We start from the raw sequence: 27,447 nt of genomic DNA on the forward strand, positions 1-27,447 counted from the left end.
TTGCATGTGCAATATTGCACAATTACATCATGATGACTCGGGGAGTCGATAGTAGAAGAGAGTTGTGTTTTCGAAGGAGGGTTGAGAGTCAACTAGTAATAATTGATGGAGATGATGATTTTTCGCAATTGACTCAGGGGCACGTTGATCATGACGTTGGCGTCAATCTGCGAGATGCCATAGCGACACAATTGTGGGAGGCCTACATAAGTCGCTAGCACTTGTAATTAAACATTGTTATGCATTTCATGTGAACTTTTTATGTTATGTTCATTCTATTACATTTTGAATTGTGTACGTTTAAACTATTATAGGTTATTATTGAATGGGCTGGTTTTATACATAGTTTTTTTTATGGATGCATGAATTGTGAATGTTGCTTGATACATATGCATCAGTACTGAATATAAGTAGTGCTCAAGTTATTATTAAATGGGTTGATTTCGTACTGCTTGACATTTTCTATAGACAGCTTTAATTTTGAGGTGCAATGAAGTTTAGCATGGAACATTTGTGTGGAAGTTTATCATGGAACATTGTAGATAGACTACTTTAATTTTTGCGTGAAAATTTATCATGGAAACCAAAATGCATTTTTATCATGTGGTGTTAGTGGTTGACATATGAAAAATGTAACTCTTGCCAATGAGATGAAAACCAGTATTTTCTCTAATCCAATACAAATACCAAGTTCTTCTTTAACTTCTCAGGAGGTTATCAAACACAAAAACCAAGAACTTTTTAACTTCCCAAGAGGTTATCAAACACAGAAACCAAGAACTTCTTAACTTCTCAGAGAGGTTAACAAACACAGAAATCAAGAACTTTTTTAAGTTCACAGAACTTAAGAACTTCTAATTTACAGTTCATGAACTTGCTTCCAGATATCAAACAGGCTCTTAGAGGAAATACACTATGCTCCTACAAGTATAGCATAACGCTTTTGACTTGAAAAAATAAAGAAACAAGTATTTACAATGCGAGTGCTCTAGGGAGTAAAGATGTTATCAAACACAGAAACCAAGTTCTTAACTTTTCAGGAAGTTTTCAAACATAGAAACTATGAACTTCTTAACTTTCCAGAGAGGTTACCGAAACCAAAAACTTTTAAGTTCACATAACTTAAGAACTTCCGATTTCCAATTCATAAATTTGCGTCTAGTTATCAAACAGCCCTTGGAGTAAAGACACTGTGCTCCTACAAGTATAGCACGCCGCTCTGAGACCAGAAAAAATAAAGAAACAAGTATTTACAGGGCGAGTGCTCTAGGGAGTGAATGCTCGTAGAAGAAGAGAAATAGGCGGCAAATTTCATAAATGTAAATTCCAGTCCCTTCTTTGCGTTTGATCCTATACCGTTTCTCTTCATCGCTGGTGAGGAAGAAGGCCCTCTTTGCATTAGTTTACGCTTGAATTCATGATCCGATGGATCCAAACGTGCTCATGGTAACCGCATCTAATTTCTTACACATGCAGACATTCATCACTGTTTTAGAATCAGTAGATTTCTGATCGATATACCTGAATTTCATACTCAGGTTGCAGAGAAACCAAGCATTGCTTTCTCCATTGCCTCGGTTCTCTCATCTGGCTGCGTAAGCCCAAATTCTTCAGTGCTTCTGTGTTTTCAATTTTCTACATCTTAAGCATTTAACTCACCCTGTTGCTTATTAGAAAATTCTAGAACTGCGATTAAGGGTTTCTGGCTCTTTTTCTTTGTTACCTTGTACTAGCATTTGGGAGGATGGAAAGTCGTTTGATGTCGTTTTTCTGTATTTATATTTTTTATGGAGTTCTTATGAAGTGAGCATCCCATTCTTGTCTAATTCAATTGGAATCTGTGGCTAAATTTTCTGTGTTTTTCTTATTGCAGATGTCAACTCGAAGGGCTAGCACAGACGTTCATGAGTTCGATGGATTGTTTCAGGGATTCAATGTGCATTATAAAGTGACATCTGTAATAGGGCATGTCTTCAGGTCTTGCAAGTCTCTCATACTCATTAATGAATTGATTCCGTAAATTTATACTTTTTTTCTTTGAGCTGCTGGGGGTTGGTGCTACGTTAGAAAGTTGTCTGTACTCTGTCCTTACTTTTGATTTTTTGATTTTTTTATTTTTCTCTCTTATTGTTGTACTTGATTTATTCTGGAGTTACTGCAGTGAATAACATTAATTATTAGTTATTTAAAAGGAGCACTTATATGGTGTTATTTGAATGATTTAGTGAAACATAGAGCTAGTTTCCTAAAATATAATTTTGAATACTCAGAAATTTGAAAATATGGATAAAGTCTTTGCTGGCTTTCCAGACATTTGGATTGCTTGTTATCCTAATGCGTTTTCTTGGTCTCTCTTGGACTGTGTCCATGGGGCTCGGGTGGTGTGCAAGGGGAGTCAGCTCGGCTAGCGTTGAGTGGACTTGCTGAGTCTTGACTCGCCCTGGGATGCTAAATCTTATTGGTTTCGTTCATCCTTGGCTGGAGTTTGACTTGGTTTCAGCCGAGACAGAGAGGGATGAAGATGGATGGTTTGGCTAATTTGTTTATAAGCTTCGTATTTGCTACAAGTCTGGTTTGACATAGAAGATGAATATACAAACATGGTTTCCATGGGTTGCAAAAGGAGGACTTAGAAAGAAGTGAGAGTAGGTGTAAGTATTGCAACATCGTCCGATCCATGTCATCATAGAGGAATTTTAGGTTTTACATTCACACTTTCTTGTACCAGTCTTGGTAAAATTCTCGAGTAGCCGTGGTTAATCAGAGAGAAACAGAGGAGAAAAAGAAAGGAAACAACACAGAGGAACTGAGATAGGGAGGGGTGCTTTTTCATAAATGTTCGAGGACTCGACTGGGTCAACTTGGACTCAGCTAGACTCAGCTGAGTTACTTGGCCTTTGCAGGTGCCGAGGCAAGTATCCTTGCCAACATTGGGGGAGATCACACGTTTAGAAGGGGGGGGGAGGGGGGGGGGGGGGAATTTCAACCTTAAGCTAGATTTTCACTAGATCTACTTAGATTTCAGGAAAGATAACTAGCTTCCATGGATTTTGTAGATCAAAGGTTTCTGCAAGTTTTTAACCCGATTTTGAAAATTTTGATGCTTCAAAATAGATAGTCAATCTTTGATGAAAATAGAAGCCTAAACCTAAATTTTTCTTAATCCTATTAATTTTTAGCTATTTATATTTTTCTGATTTATGGCGATCTTTTCCAATTTGTTTATTTTTCTCCAGCTTTTTGTGGACTCGGGCATGATTCGGGCTATTACTTGAACTCACCGAATTAACTCAAAAGGGGCAGGGGTGGAGTCCCGAGCCTGAGCCTAATTTCTGAACAGTGTATTTTATTACAAAGCTTCTGTTCTATAGAATGTTATCTTGGCAACATTTTTCTATTTCCATTTTCTGTTGGCTGTATAGAATAGTTTCAATGTTCAGTTGTTTCCCCTCTCTCAGCTTAATGACTTCTGAAATCTTCACTATTATGAAATTCTAAATGGGTTTTATTTCTTTCTTATCCTTCTTAGTGTGGATTTTCCACCTGCATATCAAAATTGGGAAACAATCAATCCATTGGATCTTTTCCAAGCACCAATATTGAAGACAGAAGCCAACCCAAAGGTAACTTTTGTTCCTCATTATGGTTGAATGGCGTTTCCTCCTTTCCGTGTTCTGTCTTATTTGTTTTCACTCTTATATTCAAAGCTTAGGAGTTTTCTTTTAGTTATAATTTGGCATGTGTTTATTTTTATTTTTTTATTTTTAAGCTACTATAAAACATTTGCGGGACTTTTTTGGCATGTATAATATATAACCATTTCAATAATGGTTATATATTAATATGGAATTGGCCCAAGTTTTATGGCTTGTGAGTGCTATTTTGTTATCTTCTTTTAATTTGTTTACTAATATTTCTATGCTTCCACTTACTAAAAAAAAAAATTTCTGTGCTTCCTGATTACTTTTCCTTTTTGATGCATTGTTTATGAAACAATGTGTAGAGACTTCTTCTAATGGCCTGTATTGAAAACTTTCTATCGACAATGGAAAAATAATTTGTAAATTTTCAAAAGAAGTGTTATATTCAAAACATGGTGATGTATTGTTATTTCCTAAACTGATCAATGAGAAAATTTGTTTGTACATGGAGAAAGCAAATGAGCTTTTCTTCCTTCAAATTTATTTTTGACTTATAGACTGCAACTAATATTACGATGTCCTAGGAGTTATTTATTTGTTTTATTGTCCCCATTGAATTGAAGGTTTTTTGCCCTTGATGTTTACTATCGGGTTATTCTATTATGAGTGATGCTCTGACACCAGCTTGGATGCTTAGTGTGATATTTCTGATTTACTGAACATATTTTTTATTCAATTATACTGGACTATATTAACTTTTTTTTGATATATAACAATGGACTAAATTATTGGATCGTACGAGTTTTTGCTGAATTCAGTCCCATTAATCATGACAGTGTTATTTATTCCTTCCGTTGGATCCAAATTCATTTCTGTTGAGTTCATTGACTTGGTCTAGTTAGGGTTAGACTGAGTCAAGTGAATGATTTAGTTGAGTCAAGGGAACTTTTTTCCTTTTTGAGTCAACTAAGTGAACCAGTCTTTAGGTCTAGCTTTTTGTTTTTTTGTTTGGTAAGCAGCAGGATTCAAAAACTCCATGTTATGATGAGGTTTCATTTCACCAATTCATGGCCTCCACCGCCAAGTCTTAGGTAAGCTTTTTCCATTCAAAGTGTCATATGGGACTTGATCCTAGAGCTTTTCAAGTTGAGCTGGGTTGAGTGGATCTTGGGCATCTCACATTTCATGATTCACTTGAGTTTTGAACTGAGGTCTTGACAATTCTCTACTATTCTATGAATTATTTAAAGTTTTAAACAATAAAATCCTTTTCTTGTGGTGAGCATGGCTTTGGAGTAATCTTCCTAATGATGTTAATGTTTGAAGACTCAACTGCGTCCACAAGGTGCAAAGGCAAGTGTTGGTGTACGAAATCAGATTTGCAATGATATTATTTCTATAGTATTTTTTGTTACTAAATCACTAGTAAATGCTTTATAAATATATTTCTATAATAATTTTTTTTATTTATTGTGATTTGTGAATTTTTATTAATATATATTTTTCCTTGTGTTGGATCTTTCGAAATTGTTTCAATCTATAAATAAAAAATTTCCATAATCCATCTTTTTAATGTTTCTTTCTATCCTTATGGACTTTTAATGCTTTCTATAACTGCTTTTGTTTTTACTGATCGTTTTTTATTTTTGGAAATTTTGATGCTTTATTTTGCAATTTTAGGCCTTTTTGTGCTTGTAAAGAACTTGCCCGAATTGCGCCGAGTCCTGAGCCTATCTCAATTTTTTAGTATTGGTGTGTGTGTGGGCGGTGGGGGAGGGGGGGGGAGGAGATGATCTCATGTCACTGTGTGGGGGGTGGGGGGGAGATGATCTCATGTCACTGTGTCATAGTAATATAATGAAACCACACTTTTAAAACTCATTTTTGTGGCAAGGAAAAGAGCCTGGCTTAATTGGTTAGCACTTGATGATTTGCAACGCTACGTCCTAGGCTCAATTCCTACCAAGGGTCGGGGTCCTATCCCCAATGTCACCAAAAAAAAAAAAAAAGGTTGTGGCATTTGTCTGACCCCAAATGTTGCACACACACTAGCTTAATTTCAATAATCAATCCTAAAAAAGATAAAATTCAATTTTACAACCTAAAAATGATCAAAATGAGTGTCCTCAAACAATGAATCTAGATCATCCATTTCGTGAATTTCAAGATCTAGGCCTTTATGAAATCGAATCATTTTTTTCTTTTTATACATTGTTAATCTAGTGAAAATAAAGCTATCTAAAAAATTTGTAAAGAAAAAAGATCCTTCCAAGGCCTAGATCTAAGCATCTCACTAAAATGGACGACCTGTATTAATTGGGCTAAAAAACACTTTTTAGGTTGGATTTCAAATTTTGCTTTATTGCAATTGTACATTAGAATGAAAAGAGTGTATATTTAAAATTGTGGTCGAACAAATTGCCCTAAAAATGATTTTTTAAGATTGTTTTATTATAGAACTATTGCATGAGATTACTCCCCATATATAGCATTTATTTTAGAAAATGCCACATTAATGGTGAACTTAGAATTACTATTCCAAAATTTATGACAATAAAATGTCATTAAAGAATAACTTTTTACCATAAATAGTCCATGTATTTGAGGAAGGGTATTTTTGTCTTTTCAAAATCCTTCTAAAACTCACTTTCAAACTTAAAAATATTTCTTTGACATTTGAACGATGACTCAATTTTAGAAGCAATTTAAAATTACAAATCTGTCCTTTTTTGAAAATTTCAAACATGCTATTATTAATGTAATTTATGTATTTGTAAGGGATTTTGTTGTCTGAACTTTGAGAGTAGGAAATTCTAGGTTCACTATTAGTGTGGTGTTTCCTCAACTATTACTCCATTGAATGAAGTAGGTAACTATGTGGAATTCTATGGAATAAAATAAAAACATTTTCTCTATTCTTTTATTAATTTATATGAACTCTGAAGTTTCACTTACAAGTGCAACAAAACATTGCTGTAAACAAGAACTGAAACACTATATGAAACCATGGGTTTTTCCTTTTACTGCCACAGAGAATAGGCACAATCCAGCATTGGAAAAACAGCTTCGACTATAAATTTGAGTACAAACAATCTTCCTGGAAATTCAAATAAACAAGCAAAAAAATAACTGAAAATAAAACCAAATAGCGGAGAGGACTTACTTAAATTTGCCTAGGGTCACCCTTTAGGACTTAGTACTTAGTACTTTGTACACCCCTATACCTGATTACCTAACTAATAACACACTCTGATCCTATTTGCCATGCTGAAAATAAAACCACATAGGTGGGATCAATATTTTTGGGAGATTGAAAGAGAGCCACAGGCCCCAAACAATCTTCCTGGAAGTTCAAATAAACAAGCAAAAAATAACTGAAAATAAAACCAAATAACTGGGAGGACTTACTTAAATTTCCCTAAGGTCACCCTTTTAGGACTTAGTACACCCCACACCTGATTACCTAACAAATAGCACATTGTGATCCTATTTGCCATGCTGAAAATAAAACCAAATAGGTGGGATCAACATTTTTGGGAGATTGAAAGAGAGCCACAGGCCCCAAAAACTTGTGATAAGCTGTGTTTTATAGAGTAGGTTGAGGTCCCCCCAAGAAAAGGACCTCAAACCCTAGAGCTGTAATAATTATAATACTTTATATTATGAGTTATAAATTATACTAATTAACATGTATTATAAAATAAATAATTAACATATTAATTATGAGAAGTGATCCTATAGGACCCTCCCCCATCCATGTGTGTAAGACTCCAAAGGGTCACCATTAAATTTGGTACGAATCTATAGAAAAGTCAAGTCTCACACCCATGTGATATCTTTTTTAAAAATTCGAGCCAACTTTAATGGTGATCCTTTAAGGTCCTACACACATGGGTGGGGGAGGGTCCTATAGGATCATTACTCATTAATTAATTATATATATATAATAATTATAATGATTATACATACTAACTAGTGTAGCAAAGATGAGGATGTTGAGATGGATGAGTGGCAAGGCAAGAAGGGATAGAATCCGAAATGAATTCATTATGGAAAATTTAGGTGTGGCACCAATAGGCGATAATATGAGAGAGAGTAGAGTTAGATGGGCTGGCCATGTGTGGTACCGACCCAGTACAACGCATGTTAGGAGGTGTGAGTTAGTTAAGGTGGAAGGAAGGAAAAGGGCAGAGGGTAGGCACAAAAGGATGTGGTTGGAAGTAGTCCGAAAAGATATAAGGACTTATGGCCTCATTGAGGGTATGTCCTTTAATAGAGCATAATGGCGGAGCAGGATTCGTGTAGTTGACCCCAATTAGTTCTGAAAAGCCTATGATGATGATGATGATGATGATGATACATATAGTTAATTTGTATATTATTATATAATCCAAATGTTTTCAAAATTAGCTGGTGTTAGATAGAGTATATGAAATGCAAATTTACTAATAATATGAGTAAAGGCGAGGAAATTGTTAAGATTGACGGTCAAGAAATACCAAAACTGTGCACTTCCAATTTCTTGGGTCCAACGAAGGAAATTAGGCAGCCTTGCCACCGAGGCAACTTTTTTTCCAAAACGCCTAGTCTTGGACATGGCAACATACTCTAGGGGGTCCATCTAGGTGCTCGCCTAGGTGCTCAAGGCGCCTGCCTAGGCGGCATAAAGGTGGGTGCCTAGGCCCCGCCTCGACCCTGGCAGAAAATGGCACTCGGTCATTGGGTAAAAACGTCTTTTTACCACTAAAAAGGGGGGAAAAGGGTTTTGGGGGTCATTCTTGCTCCCAAAAACATTTTTAGCGAAGTTTGGAGTGAGCAAAAACTCGAGAAAAACAAAGATTTGAAGATTTCTAGAGAAGTAAGTATTTTTTTTTACCTCCTTGAATAGTCACGAAATTAAAGGATATTCATTCCCAATCTTTTTGAAGCTTAAAAGAGTAGATTTGATTACCAAAACATTTCGGTTTGGCCTGATATCGATTCTATTCCAAGATGGTTGTTATATTTCAGTAGTTTTTATTAGGTTATGTACTTTTTTTTTTCACAATATCTTATGATGTTATTCTCTGCTATTTGTATTTTTTTTTGCAATACTTTATGATATATATTTGATATATTATTGACTATTTGGATTACTATTTTCCCAATTTGATCTGTAGTTTGGGTCTTTGGGAAAGCAATTCAATAAAAAAGTCCATTGCCCCAAACCGAATGAATATTGTTTTTTCTTTCTTTTTTAGTTTTATACATGACTTTACTTGTATGATTCATAAACCATAACTTTTATCTCCATAATTTTTTGTTTATTAGTTAGTTTAACAATTGCTTGTGAAATAATTGCATGTGTAATATGTTTTTTTCGATTTTATGTTATATCATTGCAATTTTGATGTGTATATTTTTTACCTAGATTTATTTTTTGGCTTAATAAGAACTCAAGATATTAAAGGGTTAATGTAACAATTGTTTTTACTTCATTTCCTATTTGTAATTTTTTGGATGACCATTTTCTAAGTTTTTTGATTTTATCTTTTAATGTGGCTTTTTAGTTTAAACTATTTCATTTACAGTCTAAAGTCGTAAATGTTTATGTTTGATCTGTACTTCCGACTTCTGAACAATATATTATATACAAAACTTTCTTATTAAATAAAAAATTCTATATGCAATAAAATGGTGGGAGGTGTGGGGGGTCCAACAAGCCACAAGGATCTGCCCCTTCCCTAATGCAGACTGCTTTTGTGTCTAGGTGCTCGCCTAGGCAGCCCAGACCCTTGAGCACCTAGGCGGTCGCATCCGTGTTTTTGAACCTTACTTTGGTCGATAATCTAAGAAAATGGAGAGATTGAGGAAGATGTCGCACGTAGAATTAGAGCTGGGTAGGCGAAGTGGAGATAAACAACCGGAGTTCTATGTGATCGCCGCATATACCAATGAAGCTGAAAGGCAAGTTCTATAGGATAGCTGTGAGACCAACTTTGCTTTAAGGGGCGGAATGTTTGGTGTTCAAGAAACACGATATCCATAGAATGAGGGTAGGTGTAGCTGAGTTGAGGATGTTGAGATGGATGAGTGGTAAGATAAGAAGGGATAGAATTTAAGATGAATACATTCGGAAGAATTTAGGTGTGGCACCAATTGTTGGAACTATAACATTCCAAGGCCTTGAAGCTAAGATTCTCTCGCTCAATGGGAGTGAGAGAAGATGATTTGGGTGCTTGGTGCATGGAAGCCTAGAATGATATACCTTGAGTACATGAGGTAATGAGTGACTTCGATGGGGGAGAGAGATCTCTTACGGATGTGTGAGGGTGACCTCCAAGTCAAGGTTACATTTATGTGGGTGCCTCATGGTTGGTGTATTTGGCCAGGGCTAGGAGAACCAAAAAAGAGTAAATAGAACCCGAGTACCTTTTGCGTGATGACTTTGTATAGGATAATCATGACTCATGAGACATGATTCCGTGCCTTGATATGAGACTATCCTATGACATGTGTACTCACAGTCGCATAGGAAGCCACTCTTGTAATGTATGATCCAACTAAGAAGACCTAGTGCATATGTGCCTTGAGAGGACCCTTATATGTGAGCATTTATTATGTCCATAGGGGTGCACCTGTAATCAACTATGAACCGGATGATGGAAAGCTTGATTAAGATGATTTTGATGAAGCTAGATTATGCGTCCTTGCCATAGGCGGTGGAGCATAGGCTCGTTGGATCATTTCGAGATAAGTGGACCATTATTTCGAACTAGCTTAATGGAGTACTTCAATATGTAGATCGAAGTCTAGAGATCTCTTTTACATTTGTCCCATTTTATAATGATGATAAAATATGTATTTATCGTGGAGAATCATTCAGAGAATTTTTGGGAATTTTTGGCAAAAATGTGGTTTTTAAAATTGTTTAGGGGTAATTCCAAGTAAGGATAGCTTGTGGGGTGGTCCCACGTGCCACCCAAATGGCCATAGGGTGGGCTCCATGGCTCCCCATATTGATGATGGCATCATGGCACCATCACTAGTGGGAGTCCTATTTTTGGAATTATATGATTTGTTCACTTAAGTTACAAAGGTTTTAATAAAACTATCATTTATAATGTGTTATTTTATTTTATCTCATAGGATTTTGACACACATGTGGGATTGTTGGCATGTGCCTAGGATTAAGGCTGGCCATGAAATTATGATCTAAACCCTTGGTGTTAAATGAAATTTGTCCCTTGATCCACCTTTTGATGTGGCTTGATTTTATTGGCTAAACCCATGTGAGTTTCATGATATGACACATTTTCATTTTCTCATCCATGAGATATCATCCTAGTTGGAATTGCTTTTTCAAATTACTATAAGGGCATACCCTTATCCTTCATCGTCATCACCATTTTAGTCTTTTCCCAATTAATTCGCATCGGCTATATGAATCTTAGTTCTGCATTCTGCTCTATTAAAGGCCATAGCCTCAGTGAGGCCATAAGTTCCCATATCTTTTCGGACTACTTTCAACCACGTTCTTTTGGGCCAACCCTTTACCCTTTTCAGTCCTTAAACTTGAACTTGCTCGCACCTTCTATGGGTATACTGTTTTTTGTCTGCCCAACATTCAGCCCCATAGAGCAAAGCTGGTCTCACAACTATCCTATAGAACTTGCCCTTCAGCCTCATTGCCCTTATCCTTATGATGTTTTATTATTTTCATAAAGTTTTATTGACAATTATAGAATGATAATGGGGCTTATGAGGAAACTTTCTATTGGGCGAGGACAATTTGGTAAAATAACTAATCTAGGGTTTTATGGAGTGATAATGGTGTGCAAATTACATACATTGATCTTGATGGCTAGGCATGTATGTGTGGTTAGGATCATAGCCCTCTCATGTGTTATAGATGAATAGTATCAAGGGCTAGGATTTCCTTACTCAAAATGCCACACTACCACAAGTCTATATAAACCCTTGCTCACCCTCATTTATTACACACTTGTGAGCCATTCTAGATAGAGAAACAAGAGAGAGTGAGAGTTGCCTACCATGGCCCTCATGTTCCAGGCTTCTAGCAATCACCTCCTCCCTTGAGCCTCTTCCCATTTCCTTGGTGAAGCCTCTTAAACATGGTGGTGGTGCATGCTAATCTTTAAGGTGTATAGTCCGTATGTTCTAAGGTAACTATCAATACCATATTCTTTCTATTTGTTAGCCTTTTCATTATAATTTATGTGTTGTAATCCCTCTATTACAGCAACATCTTTACCTCTAATACCTCATTACCTTCAGTTTTTGTGATCTTTCATTACCATCTTGAACTATGCATATGTACTCCATAGTAGGCATTGTGTAGTCTTTGGATTCTTACACTAGACATCATTTCCTTCAAGTTTTGAGCACCTGGTTTTCTCTGAGATATTGAGCGCTCATTTCATGAAAAACTAGTGATCATTTGAGACTCATTTGCTGGAGTGTTGATTTGGAGCAAAGTCCTTGATAAATTGCCCCACTATACATTACTGTATGGTCATAATCCTATGTTCTAGGTAAGATGCCTTTATTTGGCTTTACCAAACTATTTTGTGCTTTAAAAGCTCATCGCTCTCTCTCTCTCTATATCTCATTTTAATCATAATTAAGTGGTAAATCAATGACCATTAGCTTCTCATTTATGTGAGTGAGAAAGCCCTTGTGATTAGAGCCATCTGTGCAAATCATGCATGGGACAAAACTAAGTCCCTAAAAGGTTCGCCTATGTGACTTGGGCACAAAGGGTTTGATCATTGGCTTCCCATTGGTTACTTGCAATTTTATTTGCTGTAGTTTAGAGCTATTTAATGTTTTGTGCTATGAGGAATTGAGCATATCATAGTTAGAACATGTTTGTCTTTATGTCTATTTAGCCTATTCCTTAATGTCATGATAAATTTATGGCCATAGGCCATGCAAGTTGAATTCGAATTTTGGCTTACCATAATCAAGTCAATTAGTCATATGTAAGTTTTTGTTTGATGGAGAAGGAAATTGGTCTTGAAGTGTTTGATGTAATTCAAAAGTGATGAGAAATTTGAGAATATATCGTGTATAGTGTTGTAAATATGAGTACTTGAGTACTTGCTTGAGTATAATCTTCTATTTATTTAGTCTCCTCTCTGTATCTTAAATTTGGGCTTTAACAAGAGACCAACTAGAGTTGTATTTTTATTTTCAAATGAGTATGAAGCTAGATTTGGTGGCTGAAACTTATGTACTTTTTTCAATTTATATGAAAAATTTATGTTCTTTTGGAGCTTTTATGTTTTATAATGGCAATTTTTTTTTTTTTTTTTTTATCAAACATGTTACTTTAACGTGGCTAAGTACTCAAACACCAATAAGATATAAGATGAGAGAAAGTAGACTTAGGTAGGCTGGCTAAGTGCAGCATAGACCCAGTACAACACCTGTTAGGACGTGCAAGTTAGTTCAAATGGAAGGCTAAGAAAGGGCATGGTATTGGCCCAAAAAGATATGGTTGGAAATAGTAAGAAAATATCTGGGGACATATGGCCTCATTGAAGGTATGGTACTTAATAGAGTAAAATAGCAGACTAGTATTCGCATAGACGACCCCAATTAATTAGGAAAAGGCTCTGGTGATGAAGATTATAATATTAGTTATTATATAAATTTTTTAGTATTATATAATATTACAATATAATATGATATTATAATATAATTTCCTATCATCATATAATGTTATAATACCATGTAATATTGCATTATTATAATTTAGTTATAGGTAATAATTATATACAATATAATAATTTATATAATATAATGTTGTAATCATTATCTTCATCGTCATCATCATCATCATCATTCTAGAATTTTTCAAATTAATTGGGGTCAGCTACATGAATCCTGATTCTCCATTCTGCTCTATTAAAGGCCATATCCTCAATGGGGCCACAAGTCCCCATATATTTTTGGACTACTTCCAACCACGTCCTTTTGGGCCTATTCCTTGTCCTTTTCAGTCCTTTTACTTGAGCTAATTCGCACCTCCTAACAGGTGCTGTACTTGGTCGATGCCACATATGGCCAACCCACTAAGTCTACTCTCTCTCATTTTATCGCCTATTAGTGCCACACTTAAATTCTCTCGAATAGATTCATTACGAATTCTATCCCTTGTCTTTCCATTCATCCATCTCAACATCATCATCTCTGTTACACTCATTCTATGGGTATATTGTTTTTTGGCCGCTCAACATTCCGCCCCATAGAGCAAAGTTGATCTCACTGCTGTCCTATAAAACGTGCCCTTCAGCTTCATTGATATGCGGCGATCACATAAAATTTCAGTTGCACATCTCCACTTCGTCTACGCATCTCTAATTCTGTGTGCGACATCTTCCTCGATCTCTCCATTTTTCTAGATTATCGACCCAAGATATGAAAAGTGCGATCTGTTTTGTACTTCTTGACCATCAATCTTAACTATTTCCTCGTCTCTACTCCTATTGCTACTAAATTTGCACTCCATATACTCTGTCTTAGTCCGACTAATTTTAAAACCTTTGGATTTTAGAGCATCACTCCAAAGTTCTAACTTTGTATTGACGTCGTTTCAGGTCTCATCAGTGAAAACTATATCATCTACAAACAATATGCACCACGGTACCTCATCCTATGGGTGCTTAATTAAGTCATTCATAAGTAAGACAAAGAGGTGCGGGCTCAATGCTGACCCTTGATGTAGACCTATTGTCACTAAAAACTCACTTGTCTCTCTACTAGTTGTTCGTATATTAGTAACCGCTCCATCATACATATCTCTCACCATGTCGATGTAGTGTCTAAAGACACCTTTCTTTTCCAACACCGGCCAAATCAAATATCAAGGTACTCTATCATAAGCTTTCTCTAGATCAATAAAGACCATATGGAGGTCTTTTCACTTCGCCCTAAACTTCTCAATCAGTTGCTTAAGTAGGAAAATAGCCTCAGTTGTTGACCTTCCTAGCATAAAACCAAATTGGTTTTTAGATACACTCGTTTTATGCCTTAGTTGTTGCTTAATGACTCTTTCTCAGAGCTTCATAGTATGGCTCATAAGTTTGATCCCTTGGTAGTTTGCACAATTATGTATGCTCCTTTGTTCTTATAAATAGGTACCACAATACTTTTTCTCCATTCGTCTGGTGTTTTCATTGTTCTCAACACCTTGTTAAACAACTTTGTCAGCCAGTCAATGCCAATTTCCCCCCATGCACTTGCAAACATCTATTGGGATACTATCTAGTCCTAAAGCCTTTCCTATCTTCATCATCCTTGTCAAAGCTTCTTTCACTTCGGACATCCTAATCTTACGAGTGTATCTATGACCTACGCCATCACTTGTACCAGCAGTCCCCTCTACCACTATGTTCCCATTTTATTCGTCATTGAATAATTTTTGAAAATAGACTCTTCACCTTTTGTTGACCTCCTCATCTTTTACCATGACACTTTGATCCTCACTCTTAATGCATTTAATATGGTTTAGATCCTTATACTTTTTCTCTCTTATTTTTGCTAATTGAAAGATATTTTTTTCACCTTGTCTTGTTCCCAGTTTATTGTATAGATTATCATGTGCCTTAAGTTTAGTTTTACTTACTATTTGTTTAGAATTTTTCTCTGCATTTTTATATTCTTCTAAGTTTTGATCATTTCTATTACATTGCCAAGTTTTATAACATGATCGTTTTTTCTAATGGCCTTCATAACCTTATCATTCCACCACTAAGTTTCTTTATCAAAGTTTCTTTTCCCTCTTGATTCTTCTAAAACTTCGTTTGCCACTTTCGTGATACATTCAGCCATCTCATTCTATATTACATTAACATCATGTTCAAAGTGCCATTTTCCTTCTTGAACTAATTTATCCCTAAATAAGTCGATTTTCTCATTTTTTAAATTCCACCAAGTAGTTCTTGGATGCCCGTTACTTTCACCCCTTCTCCTCCATGTATTTATGCAGACGTCTATGACCACGAGCCTATGTTGGATAGTCAAACTCTCTCCTGGGATAACTTTGCAGTCTTTACATGATGGTCGATCTACCTTCTTAACTAAGAAGTGGTCTATTTGGCTTTTATGTGTTCCACTTTTGTAGGTTATTAAATGTTGGTCTCGCTTTTTAAAGCAAGTGTTTGCTATTGCTAGGTTGTAGGCTATAGCAAAATCTAGAATAGTCTCACCCATCTCATTTCTTTCCCCAAACCCATATCCCCCATGTACCCCTTCGTATCCTCTACTATCCTTGCCTACATGACCATTTAAGTCCCCACCTAAAAGGGTCTTCTCTCCATTTGATATGTCTTGGAGTATTCCTCCCAAAATTGTCTCTTAATTCTGTCATTCAATACTTGTAGTGCTTAAGTGCTAATTACGTTAATGATCTCTTCTCCTAATACAAGTTTAATTAATAAGAGCATATCACCTATTCTTTTGACATTAACTATTTTATCTTTTAAATCTTTATCTAGTATTATACCTGCGCTATTTCTATTATTATGCTTTCCTGTATATCATAGTTTTTCCCATCTATTTCTTTAACTTTTTCTCCTTTCCATTTAGTTTCTTGTAGGCAAGCTATATTTACTCTCCTTCATCTCATTGTATCCACTAACTCCATGCTCTTATATGTAAGCGTTCCTACGTTTTATGTGGCTAAAAGAATCCTATTCTCTTGGACTAACTTCTTTATCCGCACTTGTCCAGGGTGTCGTGGGAACCTTTGCCTATTTTTCACAGCATAAAAATATTATATAACATTATATTATATAATTTCCAGGCATTCTGAACTGTGGACATGTGTCTTCCAAGTCTCTTACCAGATGATATCCAAACAACAAACATATTTATTCTAGGAGATGCCAATTTTAGGAGAGGCATCTCCCCAAGATACCCATTTCCGAGGAACCCAATCGGGCCTTGAGTAAACTCTGTAAAGATTTGAACAAAACTTGAAATCATTCTCTATAGATGTTGTATATATGTGGTTTCTATTCAGATGATGTACATTTATGAGCGATTAGATTGCCATAGAACAGAGTGAAGCCCAAATTCATTGGAATATGCTATTTTACAAAGACATGAATATTTGTCTCAGCTTGCAACACAGATACATGCATCATAAGTGCGAACCCTAAAGGTTGACCTTTCTGATAACACAATTTACGTCGTTTAGAGTGGGAGGGAGGTGGGACTTTAAGTAGCATTAATTACTTAGATAGTGACATTTTATTAAAAAAGGAGTTGAGCAGAAGTGTCTAAGTTTTTGAGATGGTGCACATGTTTCTTGTGTCCTTAGCTCTTGTGCCAAGAATCATGGACACACATCTTCAAATTAACTTTAATATATAACATCCTCTTCTTCCTTTTTACTGTTTGATGAACTTTGTAATCATAGAGAAATGCTTTCTTGCACTCTTTATTGGTGCATTATCGTTTGGATACTAACCATGTAGTTCTTTGATTTGCTTACCTATTGAATGCCAAATGCTGATTACATGTTTTTCATTTAATTTGAAGGCTCGTATTGCCAGGCATTTGAGTCAAGAAGCACGTGGATGCAAGTATTTGGTGTTGTGGCTAGATTGTGATCGAGAGGGAGAAAACATATGCTTTGAAGGTGTTTATTTCTCTTTTGTATCTCTGATGTATAGCAAATATTTTATTTTCTTGCTCAGTTTGTGTGTTCTTTAACCTATTGAAGTTTAAAATATTTAAACTGTTCATGGTGAGAAGTAATTCGACTATTGAGTTTGTGAGAGTATAGAAACCAAATCTCTTGCACTTGGAGTACAATAGAGACAAAAACAAGACAATACCCCTTAAAATTTATACAATACACTTGAGATTCTTCTTGCAAAATGAAATTATAGGAAGGTCACTTTGACTATAGTGAATGATTGACTTCAAAAAACACTCAAAATTAGATGATACAACTCAATTAGGGTCCCTTTCTATGAGCAAAACAAACTACGCAAGGAAATCATCAAACTACATATGTATAGGGTGTTTTTAAAAATTCTGCATCACTCAAAATTACAAGGCAAAATTATACATCAATCAACTCCATAAAACTCAACAGGACATGATCTCCAACATAACAATATACATGTACTCAGGATACAAGGCATCGTGACCATGGGAAGCCAATCGAAGCTCTCGGGTGCTCAGTTTATGGTCTTGGGCTTTTGCTATGTGCTATTGGGTGACATGTGATGGCATAACTCAAAATTCGGTCAAATTCATCATCTCAAGAGTGGGAAGCTCAGCCTCTATTGATATATACTTAAAACATGAAAGGATTTGCAGGGATCTAAAGATCAAATCATGTAGGAAATTCGTGGGAGAAAACAAGGCTCTTAAACACAAAACCAAGTCAATTGTGTTCACAAATTGAGCAATACAAATTCGGGATAATCTTCGCTTATAAAAACAACAATTCATGAGATCAAAATGATGATCTAATTGATTGATTTGGTCATGAAAATATCAGAGAAATGTCAGTAAAAAATACTTCAAAAGTCAAAGGGTAAAGCTCTTGGAAGCGAGATCAAATTATGCATGGATAAATGATCTAATCATCAAAGGATGAAGATAAGTTGCTGTAATACAGCAAGAAGAATCAAAGAAAATGAAAGAGATCTTACTCAATTGTTGAAGGCTTCAAGACTAGATCATCCATGACTTGAATTTAAGCTTTGAATCACCACTAATGGAGTTTTGAAGGAGCTTCAATGGAACTTTCTCTCACCTTATAACATGAGGGCAGTTTTCTATAGAGAAAAAAGAAGAGAAGTGACTTGGGCATTCACTCTATGAGTAAATAGAGAGAGAGAGAGAGTGGCATGCCACTTAGAGAGAGTATGTGAACTCTTACAAAAAATGAAGGCTCAAGGGGGTATTTATAGGCTTCTAGATTGATGAATCTTGGCCATCCATGTCATTATCCAATGTCTATAAAGAGAGGCTTGATCCTAGCCCCCCATCCACCATCAAAATGTTATAGATTTAAACATCTTTATCCTCCTTTGATACACTTCAATTTCTCTGGTTATTAAAATACCCAATGTTCTTTACATTTAATTAAACCAAAAACCAAGATAGAGGGTGTGCCCCTATGGTAATTTGACAAAATTCCAGCAAAAAGCAAATCTCAAAAGGTCCATCCATTTTCTAAGAGCATGTGGGGCTAATGAAATCATGCCACATAAGTTAGGTGGTTAATTACGTATTTACCATATACCCTTAGGGCTTGTAATTACAAACCCTAGACCCTTCTAGAAACCTTCACGCATGTGCACAAACCCCTTGCTTCAAGCTTTAAACATGTGCTAAAATATTTATTTCAAAACCACAATATTTTATAAAATTCTAAAATTCAATGCCCTTTACTTAATCAATCAAAATGCAAAAGGACATGGGGGTCTCCTGTTGATGTCACCCGCATGTCATCCTCCACGTGGGGTAGCGTGGGACCGCTTAGGCCTCTATGTGGACGCCCATTGGCCATTTGGGTGTCTTGTGTGGGTCCCAGGGGACTGTCCTTATTTGTCATTTCTTGTAAACAATCCTGAAAAATGCATTTTTTAGCTCATACAAATCCAAAAAAATTCCCAAAAGTCCACAAAAATCATTTCCATGATTTTTCTTCAATATAAATCATTTTGACATTGTTTAAAAATAATTACAAGGGAAATTAGGATCTTTGGAGTTGAATTATAAATTGAAGTACTTCACTTAGTGAGCCCCGAAATCCAAAGCCACCGTCTCAATATGCCGAATATATTTCTAACCCACAATGTATAATCAGGGGGCTCATGATCTTGGCATATGAAAGTCAAACCAATGAGTGACCTTGAATACCCAAGTATTAGTAGATTTCAAGTGCACCACCTAGAGGACATGCTCATACATGGTGTGGGGGTTCCTCTCTTAGCACATGTGCATACCTCTTACCAATGGATCCGTAGAAGAGTGGCTTCCCATTCATTGCGACTGTATATGCGCATGCTACGAGAAGGTTCTTAAGAGTCAGAGATTTAAGCCAGTGCGCTCTATTGGCCAACCTTCCTATATAGGGCTATTGTATCATTGAGCTCATATCACAAAATCACATAAATCGTATTGCTCTGACTGATTACTTAGTCATGATGCACAAATATAATAACAGACCCTAATAAGAGGTAACCCTCAACCCTCTCGGTGCCTCTCATGCATATAAATCCTCCTCATGACTCACTCATCGATCCATGACTCTTGGTCCCTGTGCGTCAAGATCTTAAGAGTCATGTCGCTCTTTTACTTCCACTGAAGTTAAGAGCTATTGAAAATGTCGGAATGCGTTGGAAGGATATAATTCCAACTGAGTTTTCAATCTGAGAGTGTTTCATTTTATTTTTGTACTAGGAGGTTTAGTATCTAATAGTGCTAGCAAAAGCAAAGTAATGACATACTTAGACTCTATTTTACGCCCAAAATCTGAGACTAAAATATTATTCTGCCAGAAATTGGTTTTTCTATTTTACTTCCAAAATGTAGATATTATATTTGCCCCAACAAGGTAAAAAAACAGTGTCCATAACAAGTCTTTCCTGATGGTGCTGAAATTTTAATTAAAACAGGTCTATAACCCTCTAGCACCCGAACATAAAGGACCATGCTCTCTCTCTCTCCATATGTATATATTCCCTCTTTGCCCTCAATGTTCTCACTTTTCTCCTCTCTCTTTGTCTACCATATGTTTTGCCCGTATTCCACTCTCTCTCAGCCGATACCACACTATCTAGTCTCTCTCTCAAAACCCTAGTTCTCTCACATCCAATTACCATTCTCTCTCCCTCTCTTTCTTTTTCTCTCTCTACCGTGTCTACACCCTTCACAAAACCAATATCCACTCTCAAAACCCTCTCTCAGCTCCGAATACTATTCTCTTTCTCTCTCTCGTGTTTTCTCTGTCTCTCTGTCTCTCTACGTTGTTTATATAAAACCAATATCCCTTATTCTCTTCTTACTCTCACCCTCATGGTACCTACCAATCCATCATTTTCCTTCATTTTCGCCTCTCTCTTGTACTGTTTTTCGTTATAGAGCCGTGCTCTTGGGTGCTGAGACCATGGGGTGCATTCAGCTCAGTAACCGTAATCCCTTGTTTTCTTCCCTAGTTTTAGTGGGGTTTAAGCAGAGGAGTTATGGGGAAAGCAAAATGAATAGGGCATCGAAGAAGGGGCTGGGTTCAAAGGGTGAGCTGCTTCTCTTTTTCTCTATTGGAATCTGCAAGGATCAAGGGGGTAGATGTTGGCGATAGGAGAAACAATGAATAGTTTGTGTTTCATGCCATGATGGTCTCATCCATGTCCTCTTCCCTAGGGAGTAACTCCTCTGTGACCAAGTATTTTTGAAGCTCTCTCCCTACCTGATGCAGGGAGAATAGGTGGGAAATTGAATCCATCGTTCACCTGAATCTTAAACAAGTAAAATCAGCAAGAAGAGAGAAAGAACATGACTGTAAATCAAGTCAAGAGAAGATGACTTTCTTCTTTCATAAAATAAAATTTATTCCAAAATAACATCTCCTCGCAAACTATGACATCCAACCTTTTATAAGCCTATAAAACCCTAATTTAACTTGAGATCCAAGTAAATATTAACATTCTAAAATACCCCTAAAACAATACCGAAATTCAAAAAATAACCGTGTGAACAGTAACTGGTTAATGCCTACGTTCAGGAACACCAGGAGCATAATGCCTACGTTCAGGAATCCACTTCTTTGCAACATTTTCGTAGCTGGCTTTGCTGTTAAGAGAAAAGGCCAGAAGAAACACATCTGCTCCTCGATAGCTCATGGTCTCAACCTGTTGTAATCCTCCTGACCAGCCGTATTCCACAATCTAAGGTTCACAGTGTTCCCATACACAACAACATTCGCACTAAAGTTAGGGTATTCAAGATTTCGGTCAAGATTCCGGCCAAAATGCTTCCGGTGAAGTTTGGGGTAGAGATTTGGGGTGGCAATTTGAAGGAATGAAGTTTGGGGTCAAGATTTGAAGGGATGAAGGGCTTGTGGAACAGAGCAAAAGCAAGATGCTTTAGACGTGCGGCTCTCCAATCGAGAGAGAGAGAGAGAGCAGTGTATAGGAGAGAGGAAGCAAGGGAGGGTATAGTTTTCTTTTGGGGTAGAGTAGCAAGGGAGGGTATAGTTTTCTGGCCAAAATTTGGGGTAGAGTAGCAAGGGAGGGTATAGTTTTCCGATGAGTAGGTACTGGGGGAGGTGAAGTTTTTTGGCAAGCAGGTGAGGAGGGAGATGGACTGGGTGGTTGAAGCAACTTCATCATTCCTCTCCAACTCTGGGCCGGACTCTGATTCGTACGATTCTCCATAAAAATCCTCACGATTTGGATCTATCCCTGTAGATTCCTCTTCGTTTAGGGCACGCTGTTGCTGGGACCGTTTGCGCAGCAATAGCTCTGTAACCTTCTCCATCAAGTTGTTGATTTTCTTGTGCAGTTGAATCAAATCGGCATCCCTATGGCTAAGACCTCCACAACAAGCCATCGCAATCTCTAGCCGTCCTCGAACCCTGCTCTGATACCACTTGATGCAGGGAGAATAGGTGAAAAATTGAATCCAAAGTTCTCCTAAATCTTAAATAAGTAAAATCAGCAAGAAGAGAGAAAGAACATGGCTGTAAATCAAGCCAGATGACTAAACCAATGGACTTAACAGGAGAAAAAAAACTAGGAAGAGCTTATTAGGAGAGATAGAATCCAAAACTAGGGAATCTCTGAGAATGGTTTTTCCAGATGATCCAACAATAGAAATTTATATCTTTCAGGTCGCATCCAAATGCTATCCAAACAGCAATAACCCACTTTTAGGAAATGCTTTTTTGCAAAAAAAGAATGTTACAGGAAATAATTTTTTTTCCAGACGATGTTTTTCTTGGGATTAGAGCAGACCATATGATTTTGAACTAGGCCAGTGAGCTAAGTCAGCATGGAGGTGTTTCTATTCTGCTTGACTAGCTCATATGTTTGTATATTTGTATGCATCAATTATATTAGATTCACACATTGTTAAAGTCGTTCTTTATGTAAGAGTTTAAGCTGTTGTAATTTCATGAAAATCCCTCTTTTAGAATAGCGATGATCTCTCTCTCTCTCTCCATTTGATATCTCGCTTTGTGCTTGTCCACTTTCTATCTTTCCCTTTTGCTGTTTGTTTTTTCTTTCTGGTCAAGATTGTAGCATTGAAATGAATTGTAGGATTTAACCACTGTTCTTTTGGGGGAACTGAGGTAAAGAAGATATTTGTCCTGAATTTCTCCAAAAGATTAAATTGATTGAAACAACTTCGTAAAGTTAGCAATACCTTTATTGGTTTTGTTGTTAAATAACATAAAAATCAGTTGGCAAATACTTTTTTTTTTTATGGTTATATGGACATGAATAAAATCTTCTTATAGGGATATAAGTGGTCTACTTTATATGTTTTGGTTGTGATTTTATGCCTGCTTGTCTGGAAATCTTCAATGTTATTTTGTTGTTTCTTATTATGTAGTTAATGGTCCGCTTGAGATGCTGAGAAGATTCCGTAGTAGATTTAGTAATTTCTAACATTAAAAAAAAAAAGAAAACAAAAGAAAGAAAAAAGTAAACTAAATCTTGAAATGCTATTTCTACAGTTATTGAGTGTACTGGTATTCATCCGATGGATGGTGGAAGAAGGGTATACCGTGCTCGTTTTTCTTCTGTTACTGAGAGTGACATTAGGAAGGCCATGCAGAATCTTGTTGAACCTAATAAGAATGAAGCATTGGCTGTGGATGCCCGTCAAGAGATTGACTTGAAAGTTGGAGTTGCTTTTACACGCTTTCAAACTCGATATTTCCAAGGAAAATATGGCAACCTTGATTCTAGTGTTATCTCGTACGTTCCAATATTTTACATCCTGTCTCCCACTCAACAAACCTTTCTGATTGTTGCTTATTTGTGTTACATTGCTTAATGGCCCAAACATGTTTTGATTGGCTTCACATCTTGGTACATGCCTTCTATTGATGTCAAATTAATTTCAGCATCAGTGCGTGTTATTTTTGGTTATTATGTCTATGACTTCTATTGCATCTATTGTGTAAGCTTGTTGAAATCCTTGCTTGAGGATTAGTGCAAATTTCTGTGTGCTTTGGGATCGAAATTAAAAGAGATTTGTGTTTTAAATTTTATACGAAGTCCACAATGTGCTTACTAATCAAACGTGTAGATGAAGTTCACGTTTGTGCAACTTGTCACATTGAATCCTATTGTTGTGTTCATGGCTCTTGTATATTTTTTATCTCACATACATATACATATAAATGTGCACATTCATACATATGCCTACATACACATTCTATTTTTTATCCATGTAGTACCAATTTAAGACAATGTCTTATTTCTTTTATTTTTCCCAACATTCATATTGACAATGGTGTATTCAATCGATATAATTCGATCTTAGATAAACAGATCTGTTTCCTCCGGTCCATAAGTTTAGTTTGATCCTTTACTTTACTCAAACAATCAAACGCAAGAAATATCTTTTATTTTTAATGGAATTGATTTTCAACATATCAAGAAATATTAATAAAATGAATATTTTGAATTCAAATAAAAAAATCTAAAAATAAAAATAGAATAAGAATCTAATACATAATTGAAATATTGAATTGAATTATTTTATTTGGATATTCTATTCAATTTATTTATTCAATTTGTATATGTGTTTGTGTGTGCGTGTGTCTATTAAAAAAGGTGTGGTTTGCATACAGTTGCAATCTTAATCAAAGTAAGATGCACCTCCAAACTTTGTCATGAGAAGCAATTTCAGTGTTGAAAGTTCTTAGGATGGTGCAAGAATCTATTCTTCTCTTTGATTATAAAATTTTAAACCCAAAAAATGGTTTAAATCAAGCAGATTTATAAACACATGAAAATCTTGGAAATGGACGGCCATGCAAGATGTACTATATTTAGGATTTGAAATGTCTTTTTTTCTCCATATATATACATCTTGATCTCAAGATGGTCAATCAGATGTTTTTCCAACATCAAAATAGCCTTTTTCGAAGGATTTTAGAAGGGCATCTTAATTTTACATTTTAAGCCATTCTAAACTTTTTCCATTAGAAAATGAAGCCATTCTAATCAAAACTTAGTAATAAATTGTAAAAACATAAACCTCTGGCATGTAAATTTATTTGGTGTTTTTTCAATGTTCCGTTCTAATCAACACTTAGTAACAAACTGGAAGAACATAAATCTTTGGCATGTAAATTTATTTGGTGTTTATTCAATGTTTTAATCCTTTTCGAGGAAAACTTTCTAGATCCTTGAAACCACATTTAACATTTTTCTTTTCTCATATTTGTTTTTCTGCATTTGTTTAAAATGAAAGTTGGACAAGGTGATCTAGCATGGTGTATATGGTTTTTAATTTTTTTTATTTCTCACCGATTAGAACACCTACAAAGGTCCAAATACAATAAAACTCTCTTGAAATAAACAAATAAATAATCAAAAGTGGTTCTCACTTGTTGCCACTAATTGCAACTTCTTTTATTCAATTAGTAAAACAACACAATGCTTATGGGAATAAGAAAGCATAAGAAATAAAATACTGCATTCCACAAAGGAAGATGCCAGAAGATTACCTCAACTGGACTTAGCACACCCCACACCGGGTCTCCTCCTTTAATGGCGCACGTGATCAATGGTCTTTCTCAGATCTTTGAAGCATGTGAAAGCTTTAGAGAATGTATATGTGGGGCGCGCCCCCTCTTTACTCGTAACTTGGGCATGCCCCTATTTCTAACTCAAGAAATATTTTTCTAAGGGAGAGAGAGATCTAAGAGAGAAGATAGAGAGAGATGAGAGGTGTAGAGATTTATGGGAGAGAGGGCCCCTATTATATAGTTTTCAAGGGTTAGAGTTTCCTGGGCAACTCTGACCTCATCAAGGAATGACTCATAAAACTCTCATCGGTTTAATTCCATGCCCATGTCATAGGGGTTTTCTAGCTTGACTGGCCTAGCACGTCAAGCCAAGTCTGAGTATCGACGAATAACATTTACCTATCATGGTCCACAAAGGACTACACTCCTGTAGAGTTTATGTTCCGCTGTATTAGGATATTAGTTACAGTCTCTCAATGGCCACAGAAACCCAACATAAAAGGACTACTGAGCATTTTTGTTTTTCATCGCAAGCGTTGTTTCTCTAATTTTATTGTTGCTCGAAATCAACATAAGCGTTACATTCGAAATGAAATAACAAGGGTTACTCTCCTTGGTCTATAGATATGAAGAAGTAATTAAAAACCCGTAATCTCTCCAGGAACAGGCTAGGACCTGGAGTGAGTCAAATCCCCAAGTCTCAAGTTGTCTCTACATGTTTTATATCTGAAAAATAACGTTTTTTAAAGGACATTCGGTTGTTTTATGAGACTCAGATAGGTTTGGTCAAATTTAGATCCGACTCAGTTGGTGTGACTCGGGGTCACAAGGAGGGAAAAGTCCTAGTTCTGAGTGACTTGGGTGAATCCAAGACAGACTCACTGAGTTTTTAATAATGGAAAGTGCCTTCGAAATTGTGTTGATGAACAACTATTGAACCTGTCAAACAAGGACTGATTGGCACTGGTATATCAAAAACTGAAAAATAATGGATTGTTAATATTTTTAAGGTCGTTACATGGATTTCTATTTCTAGTGTCCATATTGAGCCCTATATGACTAGTTATTATCAATTGGAACATGACTTGAAGATGGCCCCGCAAAAGAATGCCTAGTAGTGGTTAGAATGTCTATCGGTGACTGTACTCATGACTGAAAAATAATGGATTGTTAATATTTTTAAGGTCGTTGCATGGATTTCTATTTCTAGTGTCCATATTGAGCCCAATATGAGTAGTTATTAACAATTGGAACATGACTTGAAGATGGCCCCGCAAAAGAATGCCCTATTAGTGGTAAGAATGTCTTTTGGTGACTGTACTTTACGCTTCATTAATATGTGATGAAATGTCACCATTACCTTTTCTTTCTGAAGGCAAAATCTTTGAAGAATTGTGGAGCTAGTAAAGGCTAGTCCATACACTATTGGTCTACTGTTAGACCCCTTTTCTTAGCATCATTGGGACTGGTTATATAGGGTGTGCGCAACCTCCTTTAGCTATGGATTGTACAAAGGATAATAAGTGGTGAGGATTTATGCTACTTTTGGATGGATTAGTTGTCTATCTTGGCAGGCTGTTTCTTTACACCAGCAAACCAATATGAGGGAGCTGCTATCCCTTCACTCTTGATCGAGCAAGAGATGAGGTTGGTAAGGTGTTGATCTATCCTGGCAGGCAGGTTCTAAAGATATTTTGCATAAGTTCTCTTACTGTCAAGCTGTCTTTATGCTCCGTAAATATTACACCATGCTCTAAATGAAATTTCTTGTGCGATTAATCAGTATTTTGTGGTAACAATGGAAAAGAAGCCCTGCAAACCAGTCTGATAGGTTGTAGGCACATTCATCAAGCCCTCTACCTTTTCCTATATGTAACTGATGTATGGTATGGAGATAGCGCATGCTTCTGAGATTCTGCTTCAGAGCAGTATAGCAGGCCCCTTGAGGATAGATTTAAATGCATAAATTTGGCAAAACTCACCTCCTAGAGAGCTTTCACATAATCATTTGTACATGAGCACCGAGGGATGTTTGTTTCATGGGAAAGTTCTCTTCAGGAGAGA

At 36.2% G+C, this 27,447-nt stretch overlaps 1 protein-coding gene across 6 annotated transcripts in view; it reads left to right on the forward strand.

Moving 5' to 3' along the window:
• The first annotated feature begins 1,134 nt into the window (after positions 1-1,134).
• LOC18434980 (DNA topoisomerase, type IA, core) overlaps positions 1,135-27,447 on the forward strand; it is a 70,625-nt gene continuing 44,312 nt past the window's right edge. For 2 of the 6 annotated variants that reach the window (XR_016058086.1, XM_088870225.1), the window contains exons 1-6: positions 1,135-1,446; positions 1,539-1,595; positions 1,874-1,977; positions 3,530-3,623; positions 17,193-17,292; positions 23,356-23,599. Coding sequence is in view for 3 of the 6 variants with exons in the window: in XM_088870225.1 (XP_088726351.1) it covers positions 1,426-1,446; positions 1,539-1,595; positions 1,874-1,977; positions 3,530-3,623; positions 17,193-17,292; positions 23,356-23,599 (620 nt within the window). In the remaining 3 variants the exon portion in view is untranslated. Of the gene's footprint in view, positions 1,447-1,538; positions 1,596-1,873; positions 1,978-3,236; positions 3,342-3,529; positions 3,624-17,192; positions 17,293-23,355; positions 23,600-27,447 lie in introns of all 6 variants that reach the window. The other 4 variants (XM_088870226.1, XM_088870228.1, XM_088870227.1 and 1 more) reach the window with 4 other exon arrangements.

The sequence above is a fragment of the Amborella trichopoda genome, chromosome 6 (assembly GCF_054954075.1).
Source record: "Amborella trichopoda isolate Santa Cruz 75 chromosome 6, AtrichopodaSantaCruz75HAP2 v2.0, whole genome shotgun sequence".
NCBI classification, from domain to species: Eukaryota; Viridiplantae; Streptophyta; class Magnoliopsida; order Amborellales; family Amborellaceae; genus Amborella; species Amborella trichopoda.